Here is a 26,847-nt window from a genome sequence, read left to right as displayed (position 1 = left end):
ATTTTGGAGAAGGTAAAGGGGAGAGGATGTGACCTGAGCCTTGCCGTGCACTAGGTGCACTAGGATTTTTGGGTTTGCACACCTTATTCAGCAATAATGGTGACACATATTCCATTTGGTCCAACAAACAAAACAACAGGCAATAAAGCAAATCACGTACCTCCTCCATAAGAGTGAGTTGAAAAGCCAGTTGCATCGCCGTGTAGTGGCCCAAGTAGAGGCCACCACGGGGACTGGCAAAGCCCTTATAGACAGGTTGGAACTCTTCATCTGCATCACTTGTGGTACCTTGCTTCCCATTCCCAAAGGGTCCTCCAGATAAACGGCGGAAGATTCCAAGGCAGCCAATCACACCTCGGGTCTCTGGGGCATTCTCTAAACTCACGGACGGTGCAGTCAAGGTGATCTGAACCATTGATGAAAAGGAGGATGCATGAAATATTATAAAAAATACATTAAATTAAATATTGTTTTTTTTTTAAGAGTTCCAAAATGTTAACATTTCTAACTATTCACATTATCAGTTATGGTAGTAATAAGCTTGTAATCCTGAATATGTTACTAGCATTTGTAAATAAGTCTAAAGATATTGATTAATTACAAAGTCAGCATGCTTATAGACAATGTTGTTGTTGTTGTTTTGTATGCAGCCTGTGGCTGCTGGTTGCATCATCTTCTCCAAGTGTGGCTGTACCGCTGATGCTGTGCCCGATATCAGTCAGCTGGTACTCATTTTGCTGACCTCAGAAGGATGACGGGCTGAGTCAACCCACTTGGTGTTATTTCAACATCATGACAGGGGCTTGAACTCAAGATCCTAAGATCTTAAACGAGCCACCTTAACCTTTATGCCAATACCAGGCTTCTTATAGACAATGACGAGATCAAACAAACTTTATGTTCTACTTTCAATATACGATCTGAAGAGAGTGCGAGGTATAAGGGTTAAATCATGAAGTTATTATAATGCATCATTAAGTTAAAACAGAGATGTTAAAAAGTTTATTCACGAGTGAGAACGGAAATTGAAATGGATATACATCATTGAGGAAGGTGGGCTGAAAGTATGGCCTAGAAGTACGTACATTCGCCTTTTAGCTGTCTAGCCTAGATTTGAACCCTGACCCAATTATAAGCTGTCATCCCGAAGTTTCACAGGCATGGTGATTCATCAAAGTGTGTGCTGTCTGCCGGATTTAGTTGGTGGATGTTAAAGATCCCACGGTGTCCTTCATGAAGAGTTATCGCCTCTACCCCAAACAAATTACAAGCTCCTGCCTAAAACTGAGGGTAGCATGTGATCTAGGCTTGGATATCCCAGGTTACACTGCTTGTCATTTCAGAGCATGGTTGTTGTCAAGTTCAGCAGCTCCTACACTGCAAGCAAATTCACGTTCCAGGTTGTTGGCATGTCACATGTGAAAGGCCATCTTCAGCTATGAAGGGCAACCGTGATGAGGAACCTGCAAGGTGATTTTTGTGATTCACTGGACCCAACAATGAAATATCAGGAAAGCCACGAAAGCCGCTGTCACACCTTGACGTTTTAGCCAGCGTATGCCGACGTATGAAAAATTTGGCGAATACGCTGGCACACGTCGAATACATTATGGGTAAGTTTTTTATACGTTAAGAGCACGCTGAAGCACGCTGGCATACGTCGTAGTACGCCGAGCACGTCGACAAATTTTGTGCATGCACAAAATTTGTCGACGTATGCCAGCGTATGACTCACACCAGCACTCAATTTTGATACGTCGGCATACGCTGGCTAAATCGTCAAGGTGTGACAGGGGTTTAAAGAACAACTCTAACGCATTTATTTTTCTACTGCAATGCATTTCTTGGGGTCCATATTGCCACTTTCCCCTTAGTTATACTTGGTGTAAGACTTATCACCTCACCAATGGGCTTGGCACTTAATGGTGCAGTTATAGTTTGGAGGATTCTGACAATGGAAACCTCATGGGAAACATGCACAACACTGTAAAGTATTGAAGAGGAAGGAGGATATTATACAAGTTGGTACCAAGTGAAGTGATTACCGAGTCAAGATCGTCAGGAGGCTGTGAATAATCTGCGGTGGAATCCTCGGCATCCTCGTGGCTGGCTAGGGAGATGTTGTCTGTGTCGGCCGAACACAGATGCTTCATGAGATGATTCCCTGCTGTCTCGTGGTATGGAATAACCTGAAGTCATGTGACAACATCAAAGATTATGTCCGTTTGCTTTGTACCTGAGGAGTCGTCTATTAAAAGTTTATTTACAAAGAGGTGCAGGTAATAAATCGCTGGACCATTGCTTTTGATCATATCAGTGAGTTAGTTACCAAAATACATTTGTTGGACGTCCTCTACAAAGACAACATATGCCCGATATAAACAATCAGCATACCTACTTAAACTGCAATTGTGGCAAAGGTATGATGAGTTAAGGGTTGCGTAAATGCTGCAAAGGCAAAAAAAAAAATTAGATTTTACATTTCCCTCATCTTGACAATTTTGCATCCTCTTTATCCTCATTTCATGAATGAAGATGGCACTTTGGGGGATCTTAAAGGGGAAGGGGACATATTACATTTACATCATATGTTGAAGTTGGTATGTTACTCAAAATAATTAATTGAACATATTGTTGCAAATGCTGTCAGGTTAATCTAGCTTGGCCAAATTAAGTGAGCCAACATGTCTTTCGACTTTAATGTACCGTATTTTTGGTGTATAAGTCGATGTGGAGTACAAGTCGAATCGGATAATTTTTCTTTCCTTCATTCATAGACATGTCGATTTGGAGTACAAAGCGAAGCTAGATCAACTACGGTAGTTTGCAAAACTGTCATTCAGTCAGAACAATGATGGTACTAATTCCTCCATGACACTCACGATGCATCGCAAGCTATGGTACTTCCAGGGTCATGAATAATAATGAATATTGTCCACCCAGCTTTGCAACCACGATTAGCCTTCTTGGTAGTGCGCAACATATCCTTCACTTTACGCCAATCCCAAACACATTTCTCGCTGACCCCATATTTCCTGTGCACAGACATATTTTCCTCAGCGAACTTAACTTATAACGGAAAAGATGCCATGTATGACTTGCGTAAAAGCATAACGTAAAAGTTGCCATGTATGACTTGCGTAAAAGCATCACGTAAAAGTTGCCATGTATGACTTACGTAAAAGCACAACGTCAAAGATGCCACGTATGATTTGCATAAAAGCATAACGTAAAAGTTGCCATGTATGACTTGCGTAAAAGAATAACGTAAAAGTTGCCATGTATGACTTGCGTAAAAGCATAACGTAAAAGTTGCCATGTATGACTTGTGTAAAAGCATAACGTAAAAGTTGCCATGTATGACTTGCGTAAAAGCATAACGTAAAAGGTGCCATGTATGACTTGTGTAAAAGTATAACGTAAAAGTTGCCATGTATGACTTGTGTAAAAGCATAACGTAAAAGTTGCCATGTATGACTTGCGTAAAAGCATAACGTAAAAGTTGCCATGTATGACTTGCGTAAAAGCATAACGTAAAAGTTGCCATGTATGACTTGCGTAAAAGCATAACGTAAAAGTTGCCATGTATGACTTGCATGACTTTACAGGAAGCATTTTGAGACGATGTCGATGTAAGGATGGATACATTCTATTATGATTGAAAGGGGTAGATCAAACAAACATAATTGGTGAGTGCACGCTCGTTATTGATTGGATAATTTTGTATGCGTCAATGAGCGGATTAACGGTTAATTGCTCAGCTAATCGGCAAACGTTCTGGGCAATAATTTCTGTGAATGTGTTTTCAATTAATAATTATGCAATTTATTTGAGAAAATATCACACTTTGCAAAAAAAAGAAATCATTTATGCAATTCAATATCTTAAACCATGGATAAGTCGAGGCTCAGGCTTCCAGGAGAAAAGTATCGACTTATACACAGAAAAATACGGAACATAAATCCATGAGTAATGGTCGACCGAGGTATTTCGGCTAAAGTTTAACTCATAAAGTAATATTAGATATTTGCTATTTTTTGCTTCATGTATTAGCCAATATTTTAATTACATGTCCTTGCATGCTGAGTTTATTCATAATAATGGCAAAAGGTAAATATGACATTAAGTCAAATTAGTGCTAAATAATGAGGTTATACAGATGGTTGAAAAATCAATTAATCACTTTACAAATGCTCGATTTACATATATAGCACAGATGTGATTTACAGTTCTAAACAACGCATTTGTTTTGTTGCTATTGTACAAACTGACGACTTTTGTCATTTTAAAACAAAGGATCACATTTGCTGTGTCTTGTCTAAAGAATTTATATGCCAGTGGATTTCAAGTCTGCTATCCAATGCCACCTCCTGGTCTCTCCTATTTCCACGACTAGGCTTTACTACACCTTCTGAGACCTGTATGTTCCCTCCCTCCTCCTTCAATTTCTCTCCTTGCGCTCTTGTTTACTCCACCTGTTAGGCATGAGCCTAGTAGAGCTGCAACCCTCTGCATCATCATAGAATTGTGCTGCAACCAATTGGGCCAGGAAGATAATTAAATTCTACAGGACTGGTCAGAACAATAATTTGACAGAAGTCTGCAAGGAAACCGATCTCCTAAAATTATGTCGTATTTGTGGCCGAGTTTCAACTTATTTTGTCCAGATGGCTGAATAATGTTATTGTCTTACTAATTACCTCTGCCACCGAAGGTGGACGGAGTTTATGTTTTCTCTGTCTGTCTGTTCTCTGAGCAGGATGTCTCAAAAAGTTATGGATGGATTATAACAAAACTTTGTGCCGTCCATCCGCTCTACCAAGGGCCGCTGTGATTAGCTTCGCTATTACAGGAAATGATGTAAAATACTGTATTACATCAGTTGACTGTTTATAGATCTAGTGGCTGCTAGCACTAAAGATATTGGCCATTCATGACAGGAGGCCATAAAATTGATGCCTCTTGTGGGGTCGACCAAGTTACCGTGTTCTGCAGGAAGTTTTGCAGTCTTGACTCCAGTTCACTCCCTGGTGTAAAGTCCACTGTGTAGCAGGTGTCCAACCAGAGGTGCAGGAAGTCTATAGTTCGCTGACAGACCCTCGATGAGTTGATTGTATAAACTCTGTGTGGAGAGAAACTAAGTGATTTATGAAAAAGAAATATCTCAATTCACATTTACCATTGTAAATAATCACTGGATGATAATATTTAATCAATGTAAACACATCGTTAAGTAGATTATGTGCTGAATGTTAAACACAACTGCATGGGCACATTGTTTAACATACATGACTAACATGTTGAGGGCATGAATGACAATGATGCTTACCTGGCAGCCTGATAAAATTGCTCACTGATGAAAGCCAACAGGTGTTCTGCCGTCACGAAATAGCGAAAGACATAAATGAAATGATGCAGGTAACCCTGATTGACCGCATCCCTGACGAAGAGATTGGGCAAAAGATGTAATTTGTTGTGGCAAAAATTTTTTGACAATCTATACGTAAAGTAATAAATATTTTATAATAAATATTTATAAATAAATTTTAGTTTATAAACAAATTTTATAAATAAAATAAAACGCATTTATAAGGCAACTTTATAGAAATGTGTTTTATTTATGAAAACCTATTTACTTTATATAATAATCTAAATGTATTGTCATGTCAGCCCAGCGCGCTGGGTGACGAATGACCGATCGTTCCTACTCCCGAGGCGTAGGAACAATCTGTCGTGCACGGGGAAGGGACCAGGGTGCTTACCTGGACGGCCGTCACACGGGTTTATCCTCGGACCCACGAACAGAGAAACATGACACCACAATTAGAATGCAACACAAGGATTTAATGAAATAAAGCAAAGAATAAAATGTCAAAATAAATGTTGAGGCTACTTTTGAATAAATGTTGTTGAGGATAAATACTCGCTACTTTGAGGGACCCTTCGCGTAGACTCAAAAACAGACAGGGGAATGATAAAAAGAAAATAAATTGTTTAAAGCTGGCCGGCACTCAGTTTTGCTCCAACAAGATCGCCGAATTAAGTCGGCAGCACAAGGCGGCCCGAAACCGCTCGCGCAGGAAATGCACAAGATGGTGCAGAGACGCCACCTGTGTGAGGCAAGCAGACAGGGTCGTCTCCTTCGCCTTGCTCGTGCCCTCCTCTGTCTCCGAGGAGCACCACCATCAACAACACCTCCTCCTCCGACGATTCAACAGTCCCACAACAGCTCCGAAAGCTCTCCACCAAAGCTCCACATGAGCCAGCCGCAGCCGAGAGCCAGAGACAAAGCATAAAAAGACCCAGAGTCAGACGTGCTCTTCTCTTCCTCCTGCTCGAACCTTCTCACTCTGACGTCACCCTGAAGTCACCCCAACCATTCGCCTGAGCCTCAGGGCGTGGCCTCACGTCCCAGCTCTTTCTAAAGGTGGGGCTTAGTTGCCGATTACGATTTCTTGGAGGCGGGGTTTAGTCTGCTCGGGAATGTTCCGGTCTTGTCAGCGGTGGTGGGGCGGGGTTTAGCCCGATCAGGAATGTTCGGGTTCTATCGGCCGTTATGTCGGTTATTGTTGTTTTTGTTGGAGGTGGTTCCATGGCGGGCCTTGTAGATGTAAAAAACGTAGGGGAAAACCCACAGGAGGCAATCACATACCGGGTAAACTAATCTTAATCCCTATCTAGATAACACAAGCTCAACCCCCAAGTGAAGACACAAACAATCTTAAGCTTAGTTTTTCCACTTAAATACATCGAGATTGGCTTCCTACTCGCACGTGGTCCATGCTACCCTACACAGTTCTATCTCCACTATGGTATTTCATCACCACCCCCACAAACGTAACAGTATAAAAGCCTTGTGTATTTATTTCTCTGTCACACAGGAAGTGACCTCACGTTCATGGAAGTGGTGTCGCATTCATCACCGCAAGGGAACACACACAGTATCAGTGTTAGTGCCATTTGCCATTTTGTTTCCTCTCAGGAAAGGTGAATTTATGCCGTCCAAAACTTTTACTACATGCATCTGAATTGGAGTTGATTGCATGGCCATTCTCGTCGTTTTCACAACGATAACGCCAGAGGTGAGAGTTAGCAATTTTCATTTGCAGTAAAAATATATATGAGTGAGTAATTTTACTCAGTCATTTGAAATTCTGTTATCACTGATGATAGATATACTTCTAAAATAATCATACTTTTCTTTATGAAACAAAGGTATATCCACAAGCCTGTGAGTTATATTATTTTACAACTGTGCTGTGATGGTGGTGAAGTGGTCTTGGCCCGGTCATTTTTGACGGGCTTTACACTAGTAGTAATAATAATAAGAAGAATAAAGGTTGCCCTTCACAGTCAAAAATGGCTGCTCACATGAAACATGTGAACTGCCTGGTAAACCTTTTTTATAGTGCTGAAGCTGCTGCCCAGACAGCAACCACAGTATTTGGTATAACCTAGTATCAAAAGTATCAAACAAGACCAGACAACTTGCTGCGGACAGTTATGGTGGGAATTTGTAATTTGTTCAATTTGTTAAAATTTGTAATTTGTTCAATTTGGTGTTTTGTAATTTGTAATTTGTTCAAATTTGTAATTTGTAATTTGTTCATTTGTTTTCATTTGTAATTTGTTTGTTAGTAATTTGTAATTACAAAATTTGTAATTTTGTTCAGTTCAGGACAGTTTTTGTTCAACTCCTCCTAAATTACAAATTTGTAATTTGTAATTAATTTGTAATTTGTAATTGTAATTTGTTCAATTTGTTCAATTTTGTAATTTGTTCATTTTGTAATTTGAATAACAATTTGTAATTTGTTCAAAATTTATAATTTGTTCAGAAATTTGTAATTTGTTCAATTGTAATTTGTAAATTACAAATTTGTAATTTGTTAATTCATTCAAAATTGATTTGTAAATTAATTTGTAATAAATATAAAATTTGTAATTTGTCACCGATGGTGACAACTCGCCTACTGTTCACGAAAGTCACCGTGGAACCTTTAGCATCCCCCAAAGACCAGTGCTGGCAGTAGGGTCCTCCGGCTTAACGTCCTTCCAAGGGACGATGCCCATCACCCTGCATGTGAAACACCCGGGTGACAGTTTACAGTTGGGTCGAGATTCAAACTCAGGTTAGACAGAGGTGAGTGCTCATGCCTCTAAGTTATCCTGCCAGCCTTTTACTTATATACTGTAGTTAAGAAAAATTTAATTAACACATAAAACTGTCAAGCAAAAGTAGAGATAGCAGGAAATGGTAACAAGGAAGAATATCGACTACAGTTTAAAAATAAGTGAAGCACAAGGACTAACATCCTCTTGTGGGGATTTATTTATCTGAGGGCTAATGACCAACAACTTCCTGTTCTCTCTCTACAAACCGACATTCCAAAAATAATGAAAAACCCTGAATTAAATGCTTGTGTTAAACCACCATATTTGGTCTGCTCGCTCAGTAGTCCATATTGCAATGTCAGACAATATGTCAAAAAACGACAATACGAATGTGCGAATGCAATGACATCTTACAAATATCAAAACAAAGAGATTCTCCTTGCATCCCATGAGAAATGTACAGGAGATTTTTTTATTAAGAGTTCATAAAACTGAGTGTTTGATGGATTAAGGACTTAACATGGTACCTAAGAAAGTTTAATGACATGTTGATAATCATACAATACAGTATATAGTTTGAGAAGTGTCTGTTTATTTATGTGTGTCTCTGTTTGACTTCGATGGAACCTTTCGATGCATTCCGAAACCACTGAAGAGGCACGGGAGGGTTTTAGGCAATAAAACATTCCAGAGCCCCCCCCCCTGGGGTTCAGGATGCGGGGAGGAGGGCGGGGAGACGCAGATTCTCCACGTAAATAGTGCTGCTCACTGTGGGGGTGTTTGTGTTTGTTTGACTTCTATGCACTCCTGAAGTGCTGGATGGAATGAGTTGAAAACTGGTGGGTGTACTCACAGGGTGCACAGGTAGGTTTTTTGTGGTTAATTTTTTTTTCATATTATTGGGGGTTCAAGGTGGAGGGAATCAATCCAATTCTCTCCATGTAAATGTGTATCATAAGGCCACCTTGTGGAAGCCATAATAAAACATGTTATAGTCTCAACATCATAAAAGTGCGGGAATGAACCCATCCATAAGGCAAAAATTATATATATATATATATATTATTTATTTATTTATAAATAATAAATATATTTAAATAAACAAATAAATGAATTTAAATACATTTAAATAATAAATTTAAATAAATAAATATAAATAAAAATTATATATTTATAAGTTCTTTGCTTGTCCTTTTAATATCCAAAGTGTAATTTCTTTCCAAATATCTTTGAAGTTGAGGAAAGGGCTCAGTGAAACACTCCAGGTTATAAAACAAATGCAGGTAATCAACCTCCGGTTGCACCTGATATCAAAAACACTTATTCTCAGAGGGAGCTGGCTTGGTGGCCTATATGCATGTGCACGTGACTAAGCTGCCGAGCCTGGGTTAGAATCTCGACCCAGCAATAAACTGGCATCCTGGTGTTTCACAGGCAGGGCGAGGCATCAATGTGTGCGCAGTCGTTAAATAGCATGGGCATTAAGCTGGGCGTCCCATCTGCTGGCATTAATTGGTGGATGTTGAAGATCCAACAGTGTGTTTCATGAAGAGTAGGCGAGCTATCGCCGGCAACCTGATTAAATTACAAATTCCTGTTCTAACCTACAGGGGGCACTGCACCAGCGGTAGTGCGGTACCCCCACAATAACTGATGCTAATCTGCAGCCACGTGCTGTTTATGTACGATGACGACAACAAAGATGTCGATCTCAGAGTAAGGCAAAATAAAAAGTTGCGTAAATAATAGTGGAAGGCAACAAACAAGGATTAGAAATGTTTCAAAAACATCATGCTTTAGGAGTATTAATATACGATATGCAAGCCTCACATTTCTTCAAACGTTTTTGTCTAATTGAATGGTCTACCTGGAGTACAAGTATGCCATGAGTCCAAGTGGGGTCCCGGAAGTGACGACATCAAGCGTCGATTCATCATGGCAGTTGTCCTGTAATACGAGACCGTATTCGTCGAGGCTGGAGTCAGGACATTGGGGTGGAAACAGTTTGGGAAGGATCTGCCTCTCCAGTCCATATGCATTCACCATCAAGAGCTGCAGAGAATTCAGACAGCTTGTTACATCAGCTTGAACAAGAAGATAAATAAGCTTGAACTTATTTATCAGCTTGAACAAGAAGAAATAATTGACCCTTAAGGATGGGTTAAAGGACCAAGTACATATTCGATACATAAATCGGGCACCCGGGAAAACAACATCGTCACAATGAAAACATCGTCATAATGAACGTTATGCGAACGCAAATGTTATGCGGGAGTCCAAACCTGAGAATGCTGGAGACCAAAGCTGAAATTGGAAAAACTAAATAGCCTATTTTACTCCTGGAGATCCCAGGATTACCCACCAAAAATATCGTTGCGATCGGTTCAGCTGTTTTTACGGTACCTTCGAATGGCCAGGCAGACAGACGGACGGACATTTGGTGAATTATAGCAAGATATTTCTGTGTACTTGTAAAGAAGATATGGTATTCCGAAAGAGCAAAGAGTTGCTTTTCTATATATTCAATGAAACCTATTTGCACGTATCTAATCGGAAACATTTTTATGAAGTTAGGAATTAACTCTTATCCAGAGTGGCTACGGATTTTTATGTGAAAAGAAAACACACGAGTTGTCTGCAATTGCTGCCTTTGTATTTCGTTGCACTTGGCACGGGCTGAGCAAGAGTAACTTTATCATTACCTGCGCCACCGAATGTGGACGGAGGTTACGTTCTCCCATCTGTCTGTCTATTTGTGTGAAGGATAGCCCGAAAAAAAAAATTGATGGATTCGGATGAAACATGGTGGCCAGTTTGGGTGTGCGACAAGGACTAATTGATTAGATATTGGTGAAGATCCAGATCTGGATACAATAATTTTTAAAGTGATTCTTCACAATTGAGAGATTGGGCCAAATATATATACAATACTATATATAGCAAGATATTTCAAAGTTTTAGATGGGTTATGACAAAATTTGGTGGATAAGTTGGGTAGGTAACAAGAACAAGCTGATTAGTTTTGTTTAAGGTCTGGAAGCAGATCCAACGTATTGTTGCGGATATGGGATTTGCATCCATCCATATCCGCTTGTAAATATTCCCCTATTTCCTCAATACTTCCCAACTATCCCCAATCCCCCATTCCCTAGTCCCATTTTCTGTAAACAACACTCTGTAGACCCGACCTCCCCCTATTTCCCCCATTAAATGTCGTGCCCAGGTTCACCGCATCTCATGTAAGACAACTATAGGACATCTTGCTAGTTATTCTTAGTCTATGTCAGTTAAGGACTCGTTTCCATTAATTCTGACCCTTCGTTGCACCAGAATGTGATTGTATGGCACCGTTAGGAAGTTTAGGACCTCCCGACACCTCCCCGCAGCTCTTCCTCACGGTTCAGCAACAACAACAACAACAACGGCAGCGGCGGGCACGGGAAGTGCGCGTCCTCACTCCGGCTTGGTTGGTAGGGGGTGTTGGGAGGGCACCAGGCCTTCCCAACGAGCCGCCATCGAACATGTGCTCGACGGGGTTACCAAATAGGGGCTCCCTGTCAGCTCCTCGTCAAGGGCGGAGCCCGGTAACCCCCGCACCCAATGGAAGCGGCGGACCGGCCCCAGTGGGGCGGAGCCAACCAGCCGAGGGCGTGTCACTCCCCGCTGAGCATGCGCAGGGAGAGGGAGGTGACGTCAGATGCGCGCTGAGCTTGAAGCAAGAAAGACGTCCCTTCCGAGCGCTGTGAGGCCTCCCCGCATCTTCTGGACTGGACCGTGCTTTATCCTGTCCCCGAGCCAAGGTGCACCTTGTGCTATCGACCTACCTGTCCCTTCCTGCCATCAATCCCTGTGTAAGTCCGCCTTGTTCCGTTTGTCTGTGGTCTGTCTGGGATAAGATAAGACGGTAATTAAGTGCCCATCTCTTCTGTGTCTTTACCTCACTGCCTTGTAATCTACCCCTTTTCTCCACCACTGTAATTATACCCTCCTCTGGAGGTCTTGAGAACTGTACCCCTTGCGTCGTTTCCTCTTTCCCAGTCGTCGTGTCCTTTCTATCATTGATTTGGCATAGCGCGATTTGGTCAACGTCTGGGTGGAATCGGGGTCTAGTCGGGGAATAACTGTTCGGTCGCGGCAATACCACCGCTCGGTAAATAACATCTAAACCGCGTCCGTAACAGTATCAATGGAATACAAATTGTGGGATTCAGCCTGGAGGAGGTATGCGCTCTACCGAGTGCCATTCTAGTTTTTAAATGTAATTACAATCTTTTTTTTACCATCTCATGCTTCTTCTGCAATCCATGTTATTTGGCTCCGATGGACTACATGGCTCCTTTATTTCTGTGTGAAACTACTCAGCCTGAAAAACTTGCAATGGAAAGGTTTGAGCCCTTTATTGGGCCTAGCACAGCCTTGCCCAAAACAAATTTTAACAGTGGAAAAGGAGAGAATGACTTACCTCGAGGTAGATGTGTGCAGATTGCAGCAAGGCCAGTTTTGTTTTCATTTCTACTATTTGAGTTCCAAGTTTGGATAACAAGCTACGCTCACTTGCGCTTCCTAAAGAACAAAAAATAGCGATAACAATTCAAGTTAGTCTGTTTAGCATTCCCCGCTGGGCACATGGCTTTCAACACAGGTATCTCAGGTTCACATCCAACATATTATATTATAAGGTGGGCAAATAGCTAGTATTCAATGAGTAGGAAAATATTTAAATGTATTTTACATTTTTATAACCTCTCGTTATACTTGTTTTGGCGTCTCGGCCGATTGTGAACGTCTCTTTTATGGAACACTTTGAACATCTCACTTACATGACTCAATTTCAGAGCTGCAAAATAAATATTGTCATGTTAGTAACGTTTTCATATTTAGGTCTTATACAGCTCACACTCAGCAAAGTATCGCTTACCACGCAACTTGCGCCCATCTTCACTCAGCTTGGAGTAATATGTCTGCGTCTTGCGCAGGTGACGTTTTTCCAGGGTTATCTGTTGCTCCAACTCCTGAGTTTGCAATGGTTAAAGTAAAATACATTAATATACAACTAGTATCATTGAATCAATTTTTTTTAACAACCGCAAATATCTACAAATAAATGAAAATGTATGATTTAGTTCTAATACAAAAAATATATTTGCAGAAACATTTTGTCATGTTAATGATTCATAATCGTGTCATTCATGGATTGTAACATGTGCGAATGTGAGCAATAGTGTCTTAAAGTAATCTACAATGTGTGAGAAAAAAAATTAAAGTCTGGGAAGTCAGTGGTTTTATTATGATCCTAGCATAGTCAGTCAGTCATAGCCTGGTGTTGGCTTAGCGGTTAGGGTGCCGGCTAGGGATCCTAGGATCCTGGGTTCGAATCCCGGTCGATCGCTGAATTAACACCAGGGGGGTTGACTAGGCCTGTCATCCTTCATAGGTCCGCAAATTGAGTACCAGTTCACTGGTAATTCCCTGTGTGTCGCAAGAGGTGACTAACAGGGTTGGCGGCAGGAAGAGCATCCGGCCATAAAACATTGCTTCAAAAAAGGGGACCAAGGCGCCTGAAAAAGGCCAACCCCTGCTCTGCGGGGAAAAATGGCCTCTAAAGGTGGTTCTTCCTAGCATAGTCAGAGCAAAGACTTTAAACATACCCTGGCCGAGTCATACATGAGCTTCCTTGCTTGATGCTCAGCATTTAGAGGACAGTGCACGGATACACTCTGTGGGCTGCCATCCCATTGGGGGAAGGGGGATGTGGGGAGGGAGGGAGAGGAGCGGTGTCCTGTTGACTGCGTGGAGAAAAGCATTGCCACTCGATGCATCATTTTCGAGGAAGTTCTTTCCCCAAGGCCCACAGTAGTGTTTGTGTCATGTTAAATGTCAAGTGTCAGGCTGGACCTCGTGTCTCTAGCTGCATGTGTCCATGTGTGTATGCGTCTGACAGCTCATTCATGAGCATTAGATCCTGTAGAAAAAGGGTCAGATATGGACTCATAATATAGCGGTTACAATGGTATGACAGCAGGAACCCTTTAGATTAAAGTGTGACAGATGTAGAAGGAACACACAAAATTATATATAGTAATACTTCTTCAAGCAATAGAAAAATATTTGAAAGTGCATGGAATGAACAACATCCACAGCAACAACCACATGTTATAAAATTATTGTGAAGTTAAACATGCTGTCTTTTTATTACACCTGTTATTGAAGCGACAGGTAGGCATGGCTATTAATATTAATAATAATGATTATAATAATAATAATAGTTATTCTTTACTGTCTTTCACAAGGAGAAGTTGAGAGGTGTCATTCAAATTTTGAGCAGAGTAAGCATTTGAGAAAATGAGTGAAGTGGATTTTTTAAAGTTCATTTTCATAAGGTTATGTTTATTTTTATTAGATGTTTATTATGTTTGTTTATTAGATGTTTATGTTTATTTATTCCTATGTTTATTAGATGTATGGAGTAGAATTGGGTGTGCAAATTTCAACTTCCCAATGAGCAAGCGTTAGTGAGATATTCACAAAAATGGTAGCAAATATTTGTGATATTTTCTTGCTATTGCATGCAACAAGGGTTGTGTCCAAAGTATGAAGGTGGCAATTCATGGAAACGTTATTCTAGAGCTATCGCGTTTAAAGGCCACAACATGAAACAAACACACCACAAATCAAGTGAAATCTCCCAAAAAGGAAGTCCCATTAATAGTAGCATGTGTACCTGCTGCTTGGCATCTAGGCTGTAATTTTGTTCTTCCTTCTGTCCCAGGTTCTCTGCGTATTCTTTCACATCATTTCCAAAGCCATTTGTGCCATTGAAACTGAGAGACCAGGATAGACACCTGGATTTGGATCTCCCTGCACTGGTGGGGCTTGCAGCGGATGAGGGACTAGTCCCCTCACTGTAAGGGGAAGACGTAGGCCGTAACCCCGTCTCTGGTCCTGGATTCTCCCATGAAACCCTGCTCGTCAGGTCCGACCACGAGGACGATGACGCATCTTCATCGTCATCAGCGGTGTGTCGGCCTGAAAGACAACTGCCTGGGGTTGTTGAAGGAAATGAAAGAACAAAACAATTTCATGCTCATGTCACAATATGCAACCAAATAAGCTCATCTTTGTGCTTAATGGAAAGTGATTATGCGTATTTAAATCAATGTTTCTGTATTATCTCACAACTATATATTTCACTCTGGAAATGAAATTCCTCTTTCCTTCCTGTTTGCTTCATTTGAGCAAGCAGGAAAAAAGGAATTTCTTATCTCCTTCAACATTACAAGTGTTTTTTTTATTCCCTTTTTAAGCCACTAGTTTTCATGCATAAGGAGCTTGGACACATGAGGTGGTCATTTTGTCCACCATGCCTGTGCTTTTTCCACAACCCATAAATTGTATCCATGAATTTATATTTTTAAATTACACTGGAATGAAAAGGTGGAAATGAGGAAGAAACGGGGAAGGGGTTCAGAAGGAAGAGTCCGGAGAAGAATGGTGGGGCAGCCACAGTGACATCACGTGGATGTATTTATTTATTCATTATTTTTAGTGATGAAGAGAATTGTGTGAATGGAATGAACTAACACCAACTGCACATTCACCTTTTGATGAGACCCACCAACAGGCATCACGATCAGTACACATGTGGACAAGCATCCATCCATACGCAAGATACCGACCACCTCTGTTAAGGTCCATGCAGCATTCTATCTCTAACGCTTAAATGTATCCAACTCAAATTTTGTTGTTTTATTTTTTAAAATAAGTTTGTATTTCCAGCTACACGCAATTTCTCTGCACATTTGACTCTTTATTTTACAGTTCTATCTGTGTAACAGCATAGCTGAGAGGTATGTGTATTCACCTCTATGCTCTCTAGCCTGGGTTTGAATCTAGGCCCAGCTATAAACTGTCATCCTGGTGTTTTGCAGGCAGGGCCAGGCATCAATGCATGTGCTGTATCTCAGATGGACGTTAAACTGGGTGTCCTATCTGGCAGCCTTAGTTGGTGGACTCTAAATATCCCACGGTGTCCTTCGCGAAGATTAAGAGAGCTATCTTAAGCACCCTGGTTAATTTCCAAATACCTGTGACCTCAGTCAATATCTTGTTTCAAAATGGTGAACTGTCCAGGGTTAAAACCCTTGCCAAATAAATTATTTCAGATGGTTTCTCAGCAAGTTATGTGCGTGTGCTAACAACTCGCTTTTTGTGATTTTTCTTATTTTACTCTGAAAACTCTAACCGGTTTTAATTGGCACTTTGAATCATTTATGAGATTTGCAAAAGGAATTCTGTCAGCATCTTCTTCTTCTCCTCCTCTTCCCTTTATAAATGGGAGAAGTAGACATACACATTTAAATAATTGAGATGAATGAGATAGCTTAAATAAGAGTGTGCTTCCTTTGATATATCTTGCCAGTCTGGTGAACAATAATGACAACTAAGAATTAGCAAATGTTTTCAGGGTTGCCACCACTCATAAAGTTTTCAACAATGGTACAGGCAGCTCTTCGTCCATAAGCTACCAATTTCCCTCTTTGTGACTTACTTGACTCATGTTCGACTCTGCTCTCTCGCCAGCCTTGAATCCCACACCCGGAGCGACCTTGTGTTTCAGAGTCGACTGGGCCCATTACAATGCCTGATTCACAAATGAAATGCACAACAAAAAGGCACAAGCAAATCATAATCTGAATTCACAAAAAGGAACAAGTAAATCATAATCTGAATTCACAAAAAGGAACAAGTAAATCATAATCTAAATTCACAAAAATGCACAAGTAAATCATAATCTAAATTCACAAAAAGGAACAAGTAAATCATAATCTAAATTCACAAAAAGGCACAAGTAAATCATAATATAAATTCACAAAAGGGAACAAGTGACGTCAGTGACGGCAGTGATGGCACTTTCCCCAGGCCAAGTGTAACCGTGTGTGTGTGTGTGTGTGTGTGTGTGTGTGTGTGTGTGTGTGTGTGTGTGTGTGTGTGTGCTCCATTACGAGCCTTAGATCTTGTAAAAAAAAAAAAAAAAAAAAAAAAAAAAAGTAAATCATCTATCTATAATTCCAGTAATCTCTGTGTGTGTGTGTGTCTGTCTGTGTGTTTGTTTGTCTGTGACCGCTGTTTCTCGACAACCACGGGTCCGATATACTTGAAACTTGCCAGGTATATTGCTGGGGACCCGAGGATGTGCCTTTTCAAGGTTTCATATTAATCGGACAATTACTTACCGAGATATGTCCAAAAAACGCTTCAACCAATCAGAGAGCAGCGAGCTATCACGTGTGCCGAACCGTTAATGCAATGCAAGCGTTAATGCGTTAATGCAAGGCTTTTCGTTTTTTTCCCTCTTCTCTTTCTACTTTTCCTTGCGATTAAATTGCAAACAGCCAAAATACGTTGGCGCTAATTGAATAATTGGCCATTAACACTAAAATAATCGTAACTGCGATATGCCAACTTCCGGACAGTGCAGCCTTCCATGTTGTTGTTGTTTGCAGCAGCTGTTTGCAGCAAGGGAAGGCTTTTCTTTTTTCCCCTCTTCTCTTTCTACTTTTCCTTGCGATTAAATTGCAAAAAGCCAAAATACGTTGGCGCTAATTGAATAATTGGGCATTATGTTTTACAACTAATAAAAACGAATTTGCGATTCATTCGCTTTCCTGCGCGTTTGTGTACGCGATGGCGATTTCTTTACCAAACTCCGGAAGCCGTTCGCTTTGGACCAAACCATTGCATGTAAATAGAGGGGGGGGTTCTGTGGTCGTTGCGAATGGACCAAACCATTCATGTAAATAGAGGGGGGGGATTGTCACTGTACTCGCAAGCCGTTCGCCGTTCGCTTTGGCGTTGCGAATGGACCAAACCATTTCATGTAAATAGAGGGGGGGGATATAATTTTAGATAGATATATAGTACGGGCATATATATAGTACGGGCATGCCCTAGTCTATCTATAATTCCAGTAATCTCTGTGTGTGTGTGTGTCTGTCTGTGTGTTTGTTTGTCTGTGACCGCTGTTTCTCGACAACCACGGGTCCGATATACTTGAAACTTGCCAGGTATATTGCTGGGGACCCGAGGATGTGCCTTTTCAAGGTTTCATATTAATCGGACAATTACTTACCGAGATATGTCCAAAAAACGCTTCAACCAATCAGAGAGCAGCGAGCTATCACGTGTGCCGAACCGTTAATGCAATGCAAGCGTTAATGCGTTAATGCAAGGCTTTTCGTTTTTTTCCCTCTTCTCTTTCTACTTTTCCTTGCGATTAAATTGCAAACAGCCAAAATACGTTGGCGCTAATTGAATAATTGGCCATTAACACTAAAATAATCGTAACTGCGATATGCCAACTTCCGGACAGTGCAGCCTTCCATGTTGTTGTTGTTTGCAGCAGCTGTTTGCAGCAAGGGAAGGCTTTTCTTTTTTCCCCTCTTCTCTTTCTACTTTTCCTTGCGATTAAATTGCAAAAAGCCAAAATACGTTGGCGCTAATTGAATAATTGGGCATTATGTTTTACAACTAATAAAAACGAATTTGCGATTCATTCGCTTTCCTGCGCGTTTGTGTACGCGATGGCGATTTCTTTACCAAACTCCGGAAGCCGTTCGCTTTGGACCAAACCATTGCATGTAAATAGAGGGGGGGGTTCTGTGGTCGTTGCGAATGGACCAAACCATTCATGTAAATAGAGGGGGGGGATTGTCACTGTACTCGCAAGCCGTTCGCCGTTCGCTTTGGCGTTGCGAATGGACCAAACCATTTCATGTAAATAGAGGGGGGGGATATAATTTTAGATAGATATATAGTACGGGCATATATATAGTACGGGCATGCCCTAGTAATATAAATTCACAAAAGGGAACAAGTAAATCATAATATAAATTCACAAAAAGGAACAAGTAAATCATAATCAAAATTCACAAAAAGGAACAAGTAAATCATAATCTAAATTCACAAAAGGGAACAAGTAAATCATAATATAAATTCACAAAAAGGAACAAGTAAATCATAATATAAATTCACAAAAAAGAACAAGTAAATCATAATATAAATTCACAAAAGGGAACAAGTAAATCATAATCTAAATTCACAAAAAGGAACAAGTAAATCATAATCTAAATTCACAAAAAGGCACAAGTAAATCATCATCTAAATTCACAAAAAGGCACAAGTAAATCATAATCTAAATTCACAAAAAGGCACAAGTAAATCATAATCTAAATTCACAAAAAGGCACAAGTAAATCATAATCTAAATTCACAAAAAGGCACAAGTAAATCATAATCTAAATTCACAAAAAGGAACAAGTAAATCATAATCTAAATTCACAAAAAGGAACAAGTAAATCATAATCTAAATTCACAAAAAGGCACAAGTAAATCATAATCTAAATTCACAAAAAGGCACAAGTAAATCATAATCTAAATTCACAAAAAGGAACAAGTAAATCATAATCTAAATTCACAAAAATGCACAAGTAAATCATAATCTAAATTCACAAAAAGGAACAAGTAAATCATAATCTAAATTCACAAAAAGGCACAAGTAAATCATAATATAAATTCACAAAAGGGAACAAGTAAATCATAATATAAATTCACAAAAGGGAACAAGTAAATCATAATCTAAATTCACAAAAAGGAACAAGTAAATCATAATCTAAATTCACAAAAAGGAACAAGTAAATCATAATCTAAATTCACAAAAAGGCACAAGTAAATCATAATATAAATTCACAAAAAGGAACAAGTAAATCATAATCTAAATTCACAAAAGGGCACAAGTAAATCATAATCTAAATTCACAAAAAGGAACAAGTAAATCATAATCTAAATTCACAAAAAGGAACAAGTAAATCATAATCTAAATTCACAAAAAGGCACAAGTAAATCATAATCTAAATTCACAAAAAGGAACAAGTAAATCATAATATAAATTCACAAAAAGGCACAAGTAAATCATAATCTAAATTCACAAAAAGGCACAAGTAAATCATAATCTAAATTCACAAAAAGGAACAAGTAAATCACAATCTAAATTCACAAAAAGGAACAAGTAAATCATAATCTAAATTCACAAAAAGGCACAAGTAAATCATAATCTAAATTCACAAAAAGGCACAAGTAAATCATAATATAAATTCACAAAAAGGAACAAGTAAATCATAATCTAAATTCACAAAAGGGCACAAGTAAATCATAATCTAAATTCACAAAAAGGCACAAGTAAATCATAATCTAAATTCACAAAAAGGAACAAGTAAATCATAATCTAAATTCACAAAAGGGCACAAGTAAATCATAATCTAAATTCACAAAAAGGAACAAGTAAATCATAATCTAAATTCACAAAAAGGCACAAGTAAATCATAATCTAAATTCACAAAAAGGAACAAGTAAATCATAATCTAAATTCACAAAAAGGCACAAGTAAATCATAATATAAATTCACAAAAAGGAACAAGTAAATAATAATATAAATTCACAAAAAGGCACAAGTAAATCATAATCTAAATTCACAAAAAGGCACAAGTAAATCATAATATAAATTCACAAAAAGGAACAAGTAAATAATAATATAAATTCACAAAAAGGCACAAGTAAATAATAATATAAATTCACAAAAAGGCACAAGTAAATCATAATCTAAATTCACAAAAAGGAACAAGTAAATCATAATCTAAATTCACAAAAAGGCACAAGTAAATCATAATCTAAATTCACAAAAAGGCACAAGTAAATCATAATCTAAATTCACAAAAAGGAACAAGTATATCATAATCTAAATTCACAAAAATGCACAAGTAAATCATAATCTAAATTCACAAAAAGGAACAAGTAAATCATAATCTAAATTCACAAAAAGGCACAAGTAAATCATAATATAAATCCACAAAAAGGAACAAGTAAATCATAATCTAAATTCACAAAAAGGAACAAGTAAATCATAATCTAAATTCACAAAAAGGCACAAGTAAATCATAATATAAATTCACAAAAAGGCACAAGTAAATCATAATATAAATTCACAAAAAGGAACAAGTAAATCATAATCTAAATTCACAAAAAGGCACAAGTAAATCATAATCTAAATTCACAAAAAGGAACAAATAAATCATAATCGAAATTCACAAAAAGGCACAACTAAATCATAATCTAAATTCACAAAAAGGCACAAGTAAATCATAATATAAATTCACAAAAAGGAACAAGTAAATCATAATCTAAATTCGCAAAAAGGCACAAGTAAATCATAATATAAATTCACAAAAAGGAACAAGTAAATCATAATCTAAATTCACAAAAAGGAACAAGTAAATCATAATCGAAATTCACAAAAAGGCACAAGTAAATCATAATATAAATTCACAAAAAGGAACAAGTAAATCATAATCTAAACTCACAAAAAGGAACAAGTAAATCATAATCTAAATTCACAAAAAGGCACAAGTAAATCATAATCTAAATTCACAAAAAGGCACAAGTAAATCATAATCTAAATTCACAAAAAGGAACAAGTAAATCATAATCTAAATTCACAAAAGGGCACAAGTAAATCATAATCTAAATTCACAAAAAGGAACAAGTAAATCATAATCTAAATTCACAAAAAGGCACAAGTAAATCATAATCTAAATTCACAAAAAGGCACAAGTAAATCATAATCTAAATTCACAAAAAGGCACAAGTAAATCATAATATGAATTCACAAAAAGGAACAAGTAAATAATAATATAAAGTCACAAAAAGGCACAAGTAAATCATAATCTAAATTCACAAAAAGGAACAAGTAAATAATAATATAAATTCACAAAAAGGAACAAGTAAATCATAATCTAAATTCACAAAAAGGAACAAGTAAATAATAATATAAATTCACAAAAAGGCACAAGTAAATCATAATCTAAATTCACAAAAAGGCACAAGTAAATCAAAATCTAAATTCACAAAAAGGCACAAGTAAATCATAATCTAAATTCACAAAAATGAACAAGTAAATCATAATATAAATTCACAAAAGGGAACAAGTAAATCATAATCTAAATTCACAAAAAGGCACAAGTAAATCATAATCTAAATTCACAAAAAGGAACAAGTAAATCATAATCTAAATTCACAAAAAGGAACAAGTAAATCATAATCTAAATTCACAAAAAGGAACAAGTAAATCATAATCTAAATTCACAAAAAGGCACAAGTAAATCATAAGATAAATTCACAAAAAGGAACAAGTAAATCATAATGTAAATTCACAAAAAGGAACAAGTAAATCATTATATAAATTCACAAAAAGGCACAAGTAAATCATAAGATAAATTCACAAAAAGGAACAAGTAAATCATAATGTAAATTCACAAAAAGGAACAAGTAAATCATAATCTAAATTCACAAAGAGGCACAAGTAAATCATAATCTAAATTCACAAAAAGGAACAAGTAAATCATAATCTAAATTCACAAAAAGGAACAAGTAAATCATAATCTAAATTCACAAAAAGGCACAAGTAAATCATAATCTAAATTCACAAAAAGGAACAAGTAAATCATAATCTAAATTCACAAAAAGGCACAAGTAAATCATAATCTAAATTCACAAAAAGGAACAAGTAAATCATCTATCTATAATTCCAGTAATCTCTGTGTGTGTGTGTGTGTGTGTGTGTGTGTGTGTGTGTGTGTGTGTGTGTGTGTGTGTGTGTGTGTGTGTGTGTGTATGTGTGTGTGTCTGTGTGTTTGTCTGTGACCGCTGTTTCTCGACAACCACGGGTCCGATATACTTGAAACTTGCCAGGTATATTGCTGGGGACCCGAGGATGTGCCTTTTCAAGGTTTCATATTAATTGGACAAGTAGTTACCGAGCTATGTCCAAAAAACGATTCAACCAATCAGAGAGCAGCGAGCTATCACGTGTGCCAAACGTGGCGAACAGACTCTGCCTCGGACGGCACATTTGAGAGCGTATTCATTTATTTCACGTTGGCAAACTATGTTGGCGTTAAACTATGTTTTAAAACTAATTAAAACTAATTTGCGATTCATCGTAACTGCGATATGCGACCTTCCGGACAGTCAAATGAGGACGTCACTTCCGGACTTACGGATAGTCATAGTGACGCTGAACGTGGCGAGCAGACGCTGCCTCGGACGGCACATTTGAGAGCATATTCATTTATTTGACGTTGCAATCTGTGTTGATTGTTGTAAGGTACGATCGATTGTAGTACATACATATTTATATTTTGTACATATTCATTACGGGCACGTCACGGGTACGGGTACGGTACGGGTACGGTACGGGTACGGTTCGGTTACGGGTACGCCACATACGGGCACGTCCTAGTAATCTAAATTCACAAAAAGGCACAAGTAAATCATAATCTAAATTCACAAAAAGTAACAAGTAAATCATAATCTAAATTCACAAAAAGGCACAAGTAAATAATAATCTAAATTCACAAAAAGGAACAAGTAAATCATAATCTAAATTCACAAAAAGGCACAAGTAAATCATAATCTAAATTCACAAAAAGGCACAAGTAAATCATAATCTAAATTCACTAAAAGAAACAAGTAAATCATAATATAAATTCACAAAAAGGCACAAGTAAATCATAATCTAAATTCACAAAAAGGAACAAGTAAATCATAATATAAATTCACAAAAAGAAACAAGTAAATCATAATATAAATTCACAAAAAGGCACAAGTAAATCATAATATGAATTCACAAAAAGGAACAAGTAAATCATAATCTAAATTCACAAAAAGGCACAAGTAAATCATAATCTGGATTCACATAAGACACAAGTAACTCATAATCTAAATTCACAAAAAGGAACAAGTAAATCATCTATCTATAATTCCAGCAATCTCTGTGTGTGTGTGTGTGTGTGTGTCTGTGTGTGTGTTTGTTTGTCTGTGACCGCTGTTTCTCGACAACCACGGGTCCGATATACTTTAAACTTGCCAGGTATATTGCTGGGGACCCGAGGATGTGCCTTTTCAAGGTTTGAAATTAATCGGACAAGTAGTTACCGAGCTATGTCCAAAAAACGATTCAACCAATCAGAGAGCAGCGAGCTATCACGTGTGCCGAACGTGGCGAACAGACTCTGCCTCGGACGGCACATTTGAGAGCGTATTCATTTATTTCACGTTGGCAAACTATGTTGGCGTTAAACTATGTTTTAAAACTAATTAAAACTAATTTGCGATTCATCGTAACTGCGATTTGCGACCTTCCGGACAGTGAAGACTTCACTTCCGGCAGCCAATCACAGAACGAGCCGAGCCGAGCGCGTGCGCCATTACGGTTCGTAATTCGATTTCTTCCGGAGAAAATAATAATTTCTCGATTTCTTATGCGCATTATTTCTCCCAATTCAGTCAGAGCGAAGGGCGGAAGCGAAGAGCGTTGTTTTTTTTGTTTACGGGCGTACGGGCGTACGGGCAGGGTAGAGCGTACGGGTAGCGTTTTTTTTTTTTTTTGGCAAGGAACGGGCACCCACGTACGGGCATGCCCTATTCTATCTATAATTCCAGTAATCTCTGTGTCTGTGTGTGTGTGTTTGTCTGTGACCGCTGTTTCTCGACAACCACGGGTCCGATATACTTGAAACTTGCCAGGTATATTGCTGGGGACCTGAGGATGTGCCTTTTCAAGGTTTCATATTAATCGGAGAAGTAGTTACCGAGCTATGGCCATTTATTTACCAAACTCCGCAAGCCGTTCGCTTTGGCTTTGCGAATTGGACCAAACCATTTCATGTAAATAGAGGGGGGGAGATTGTCACCGTACTCGCAAGCCGTTCGCTTTGGCTTTGCGAATGGACCAAACCATTTCATGGACCAAACCATTTCATGTAAATAGAGGGGGGGATTGTCACCGTACTCGCAAGCCGTTCGCTTTGGCTTTGCGAATGGACAAAACCATTTCATGTAAATAGAGGGGGGGGATTGTCACCGTACTCGCAAGCCGTTCGCTTTGGCTTTGCGAATGGACCAAACCATTTCATGTAAATAGAGGGGGGGGGGGATATAATTTTAGATATATATATAGTACGGGCACGCCCTAGTAATATAAATTCACAAAAAGGAACAAGTAAATCATAATCTAAATTCACAAAAAGGAACAAGTAAATCATAATCTAAATTCACAAAAAGGCACAAGTAAATCATAATATAAATTCAGAAAAAGTAACAAGTAAATCATAATATAAATTCACAAAAAGGCACAAGTAAATCATAATATAAATTCACAAAAAGGAACAAGTAAATCATAATCTAAATTCACAAAAAGGCACAAGTAAATCATAATCTAAATTCACAAAAAGGAACAAGTAAATCATAATCTAAATTCACAAAAAGGAACAAGTAAATCATAATATAAATTCACAAAAAGGAACAAGTAAATAATAATATAAATTCACAAAAAGGCACAAGTAAATCATAATCTAAATTCACAAAAAGGAACAAGTAAATAATAATATAAATTCACAAAAACGAACAAGTAAATCATAATCTAAATTCACAAAAAGGAACAAGTAAATAATAATAAAAATTCACAAAAAGGCACAAGTAAATCATAATCTAAATTCACAAAAAGGCACAAGTAAATCATAATCTGAATTCACAAAAATGAACAAGTAAATCATAATCTAAATTCACAAAAAGGCACAAGTAAATCATAATATAAATTCACAAAAAGGAACAAGTAAATCATAATCTAAATTCACAAAAAGGCACAAGTAAATCATAATATAAATTCACAAAAAGGAACAAGTAAATCATAATATAAATTCACAAAAAGGAACAAGTAAATCATAATATAAATTCACAAAAAGGCACAAGTAAATCATAATATAAATTCACAAAAAGGAACAAGTAAATCATAATCTAAATTCACAAAAATGCACAAGTAAATCATAATCTAAATTCACAAAAAGGAACAAGTAAATCATAATCTAAATTCACAAAAATGCACAAGTAAATCATAATCTAAATTCACAAAAAGGCACAAGTAAATCATAATCTAAATTCACAAAAAGGAACAAGTAAATCATAATCTAAATTCACAAAAAGGCACAAGTAAATCATAATATAAATTCACAAAAAGGAACAAGTAAATCATAATCTAAATTCACAAAAGGGCACAAGTAAATCATAATCTAAATTCACAAAAAGGCACAAGTAAATCATAATCTAAATTCACTAAAAGAAACAAGTAAATCATAATCTAAATTCACAAAAAGGCACAAGTAAATCATAATCTAAATTCACAAAAAGGCACAAGTAAATCATAATATAAATTCACAAAAAGGCACAAGTAAATCATAATATAAATTCACAAAAAGGAAGAAGTAAATCATAATCTAAATTCACAAAAAGGCACAAGTAAATCATAATATAAATTCACAAAAAGGCACAAGTAAATCATAATATAAATTCACAAAAAGGAACAAGTAAATCATAATCTAAATTCACAAAAAGGCACAAGTAAATCATCTATCTATAATTCCAGCAATCTCTGTGTGTCTGTCTGTGTGTCTGTGTGTCTGTGTGTTTGTCTGTGACCGCTGTTTCTCGACAACCACGGGTCCGATATACTTGAAACTTGCCAGGTATATTGCTGGGGACCCGAGGATGTGCCTTTTCAAGGTTTGTAATTAATCGGACAAGTACCTACCGAGATATGTCCAAAAAACGCTTCAACCAATCAGAGAGC

At 37.8% G+C, this 26,847-nt stretch overlaps 1 protein-coding gene across 9 annotated transcripts in view; it reads right to left on the bottom strand.

Annotated features, from left to right (window-relative positions):
* KNDC1 (kinase non-catalytic C-lobe domain containing 1) overlaps positions 1–26,847 on the bottom strand; it is a 1,149,158-nt gene that overhangs the window by 21,496 nt on the left and 1,100,815 nt on the right. For 7 of the 9 annotated variants that reach the window (XM_078772411.1, XM_078772412.1, XM_078772409.1 and 4 more), the window contains 9 exons: positions 16,664–16,756; positions 14,837–15,156; positions 13,034–13,127; positions 12,578–12,678; positions 9,983–10,167; positions 5,330–5,440; positions 4,984–5,137; positions 2,046–2,189; positions 161–406 (listed from right to left, as the gene is read on the bottom strand). In XM_078772411.1, the coding sequence (XP_078628537.1) occupies positions 161–406; positions 2,046–2,189; positions 4,984–5,137; positions 5,330–5,440; positions 9,983–10,167; positions 12,578–12,678; positions 13,034–13,127; positions 14,837–15,156; positions 16,664–16,756 (1,448 nt within the window). The remainder of the gene's footprint in view (positions 1–160; positions 407–2,045; positions 2,190–4,983; positions 5,138–5,329; positions 5,441–9,982; positions 10,168–12,577; positions 12,679–13,033; positions 13,128–14,836; positions 15,157–16,663; positions 16,757–26,847) is intronic. The other 2 variants (XM_068108891.2, XM_078772408.1) reach the window with 1 other exon arrangement.

This window comes from Myxine glutinosa, chromosome 2 (genome assembly GCF_964187855.1).
Source record: "Myxine glutinosa chromosome 2, kmMyxGlut1.1, whole genome shotgun sequence".
In the NCBI taxonomy this organism is placed as follows: Eukaryota; Metazoa; Chordata; class Myxini; order Myxiniformes; family Myxinidae; genus Myxine; species Myxine glutinosa.
The sequence above is the reverse complement of the archived record's forward strand: the minus strand, read 5'-3'. Positions and strand labels throughout refer to the sequence as shown.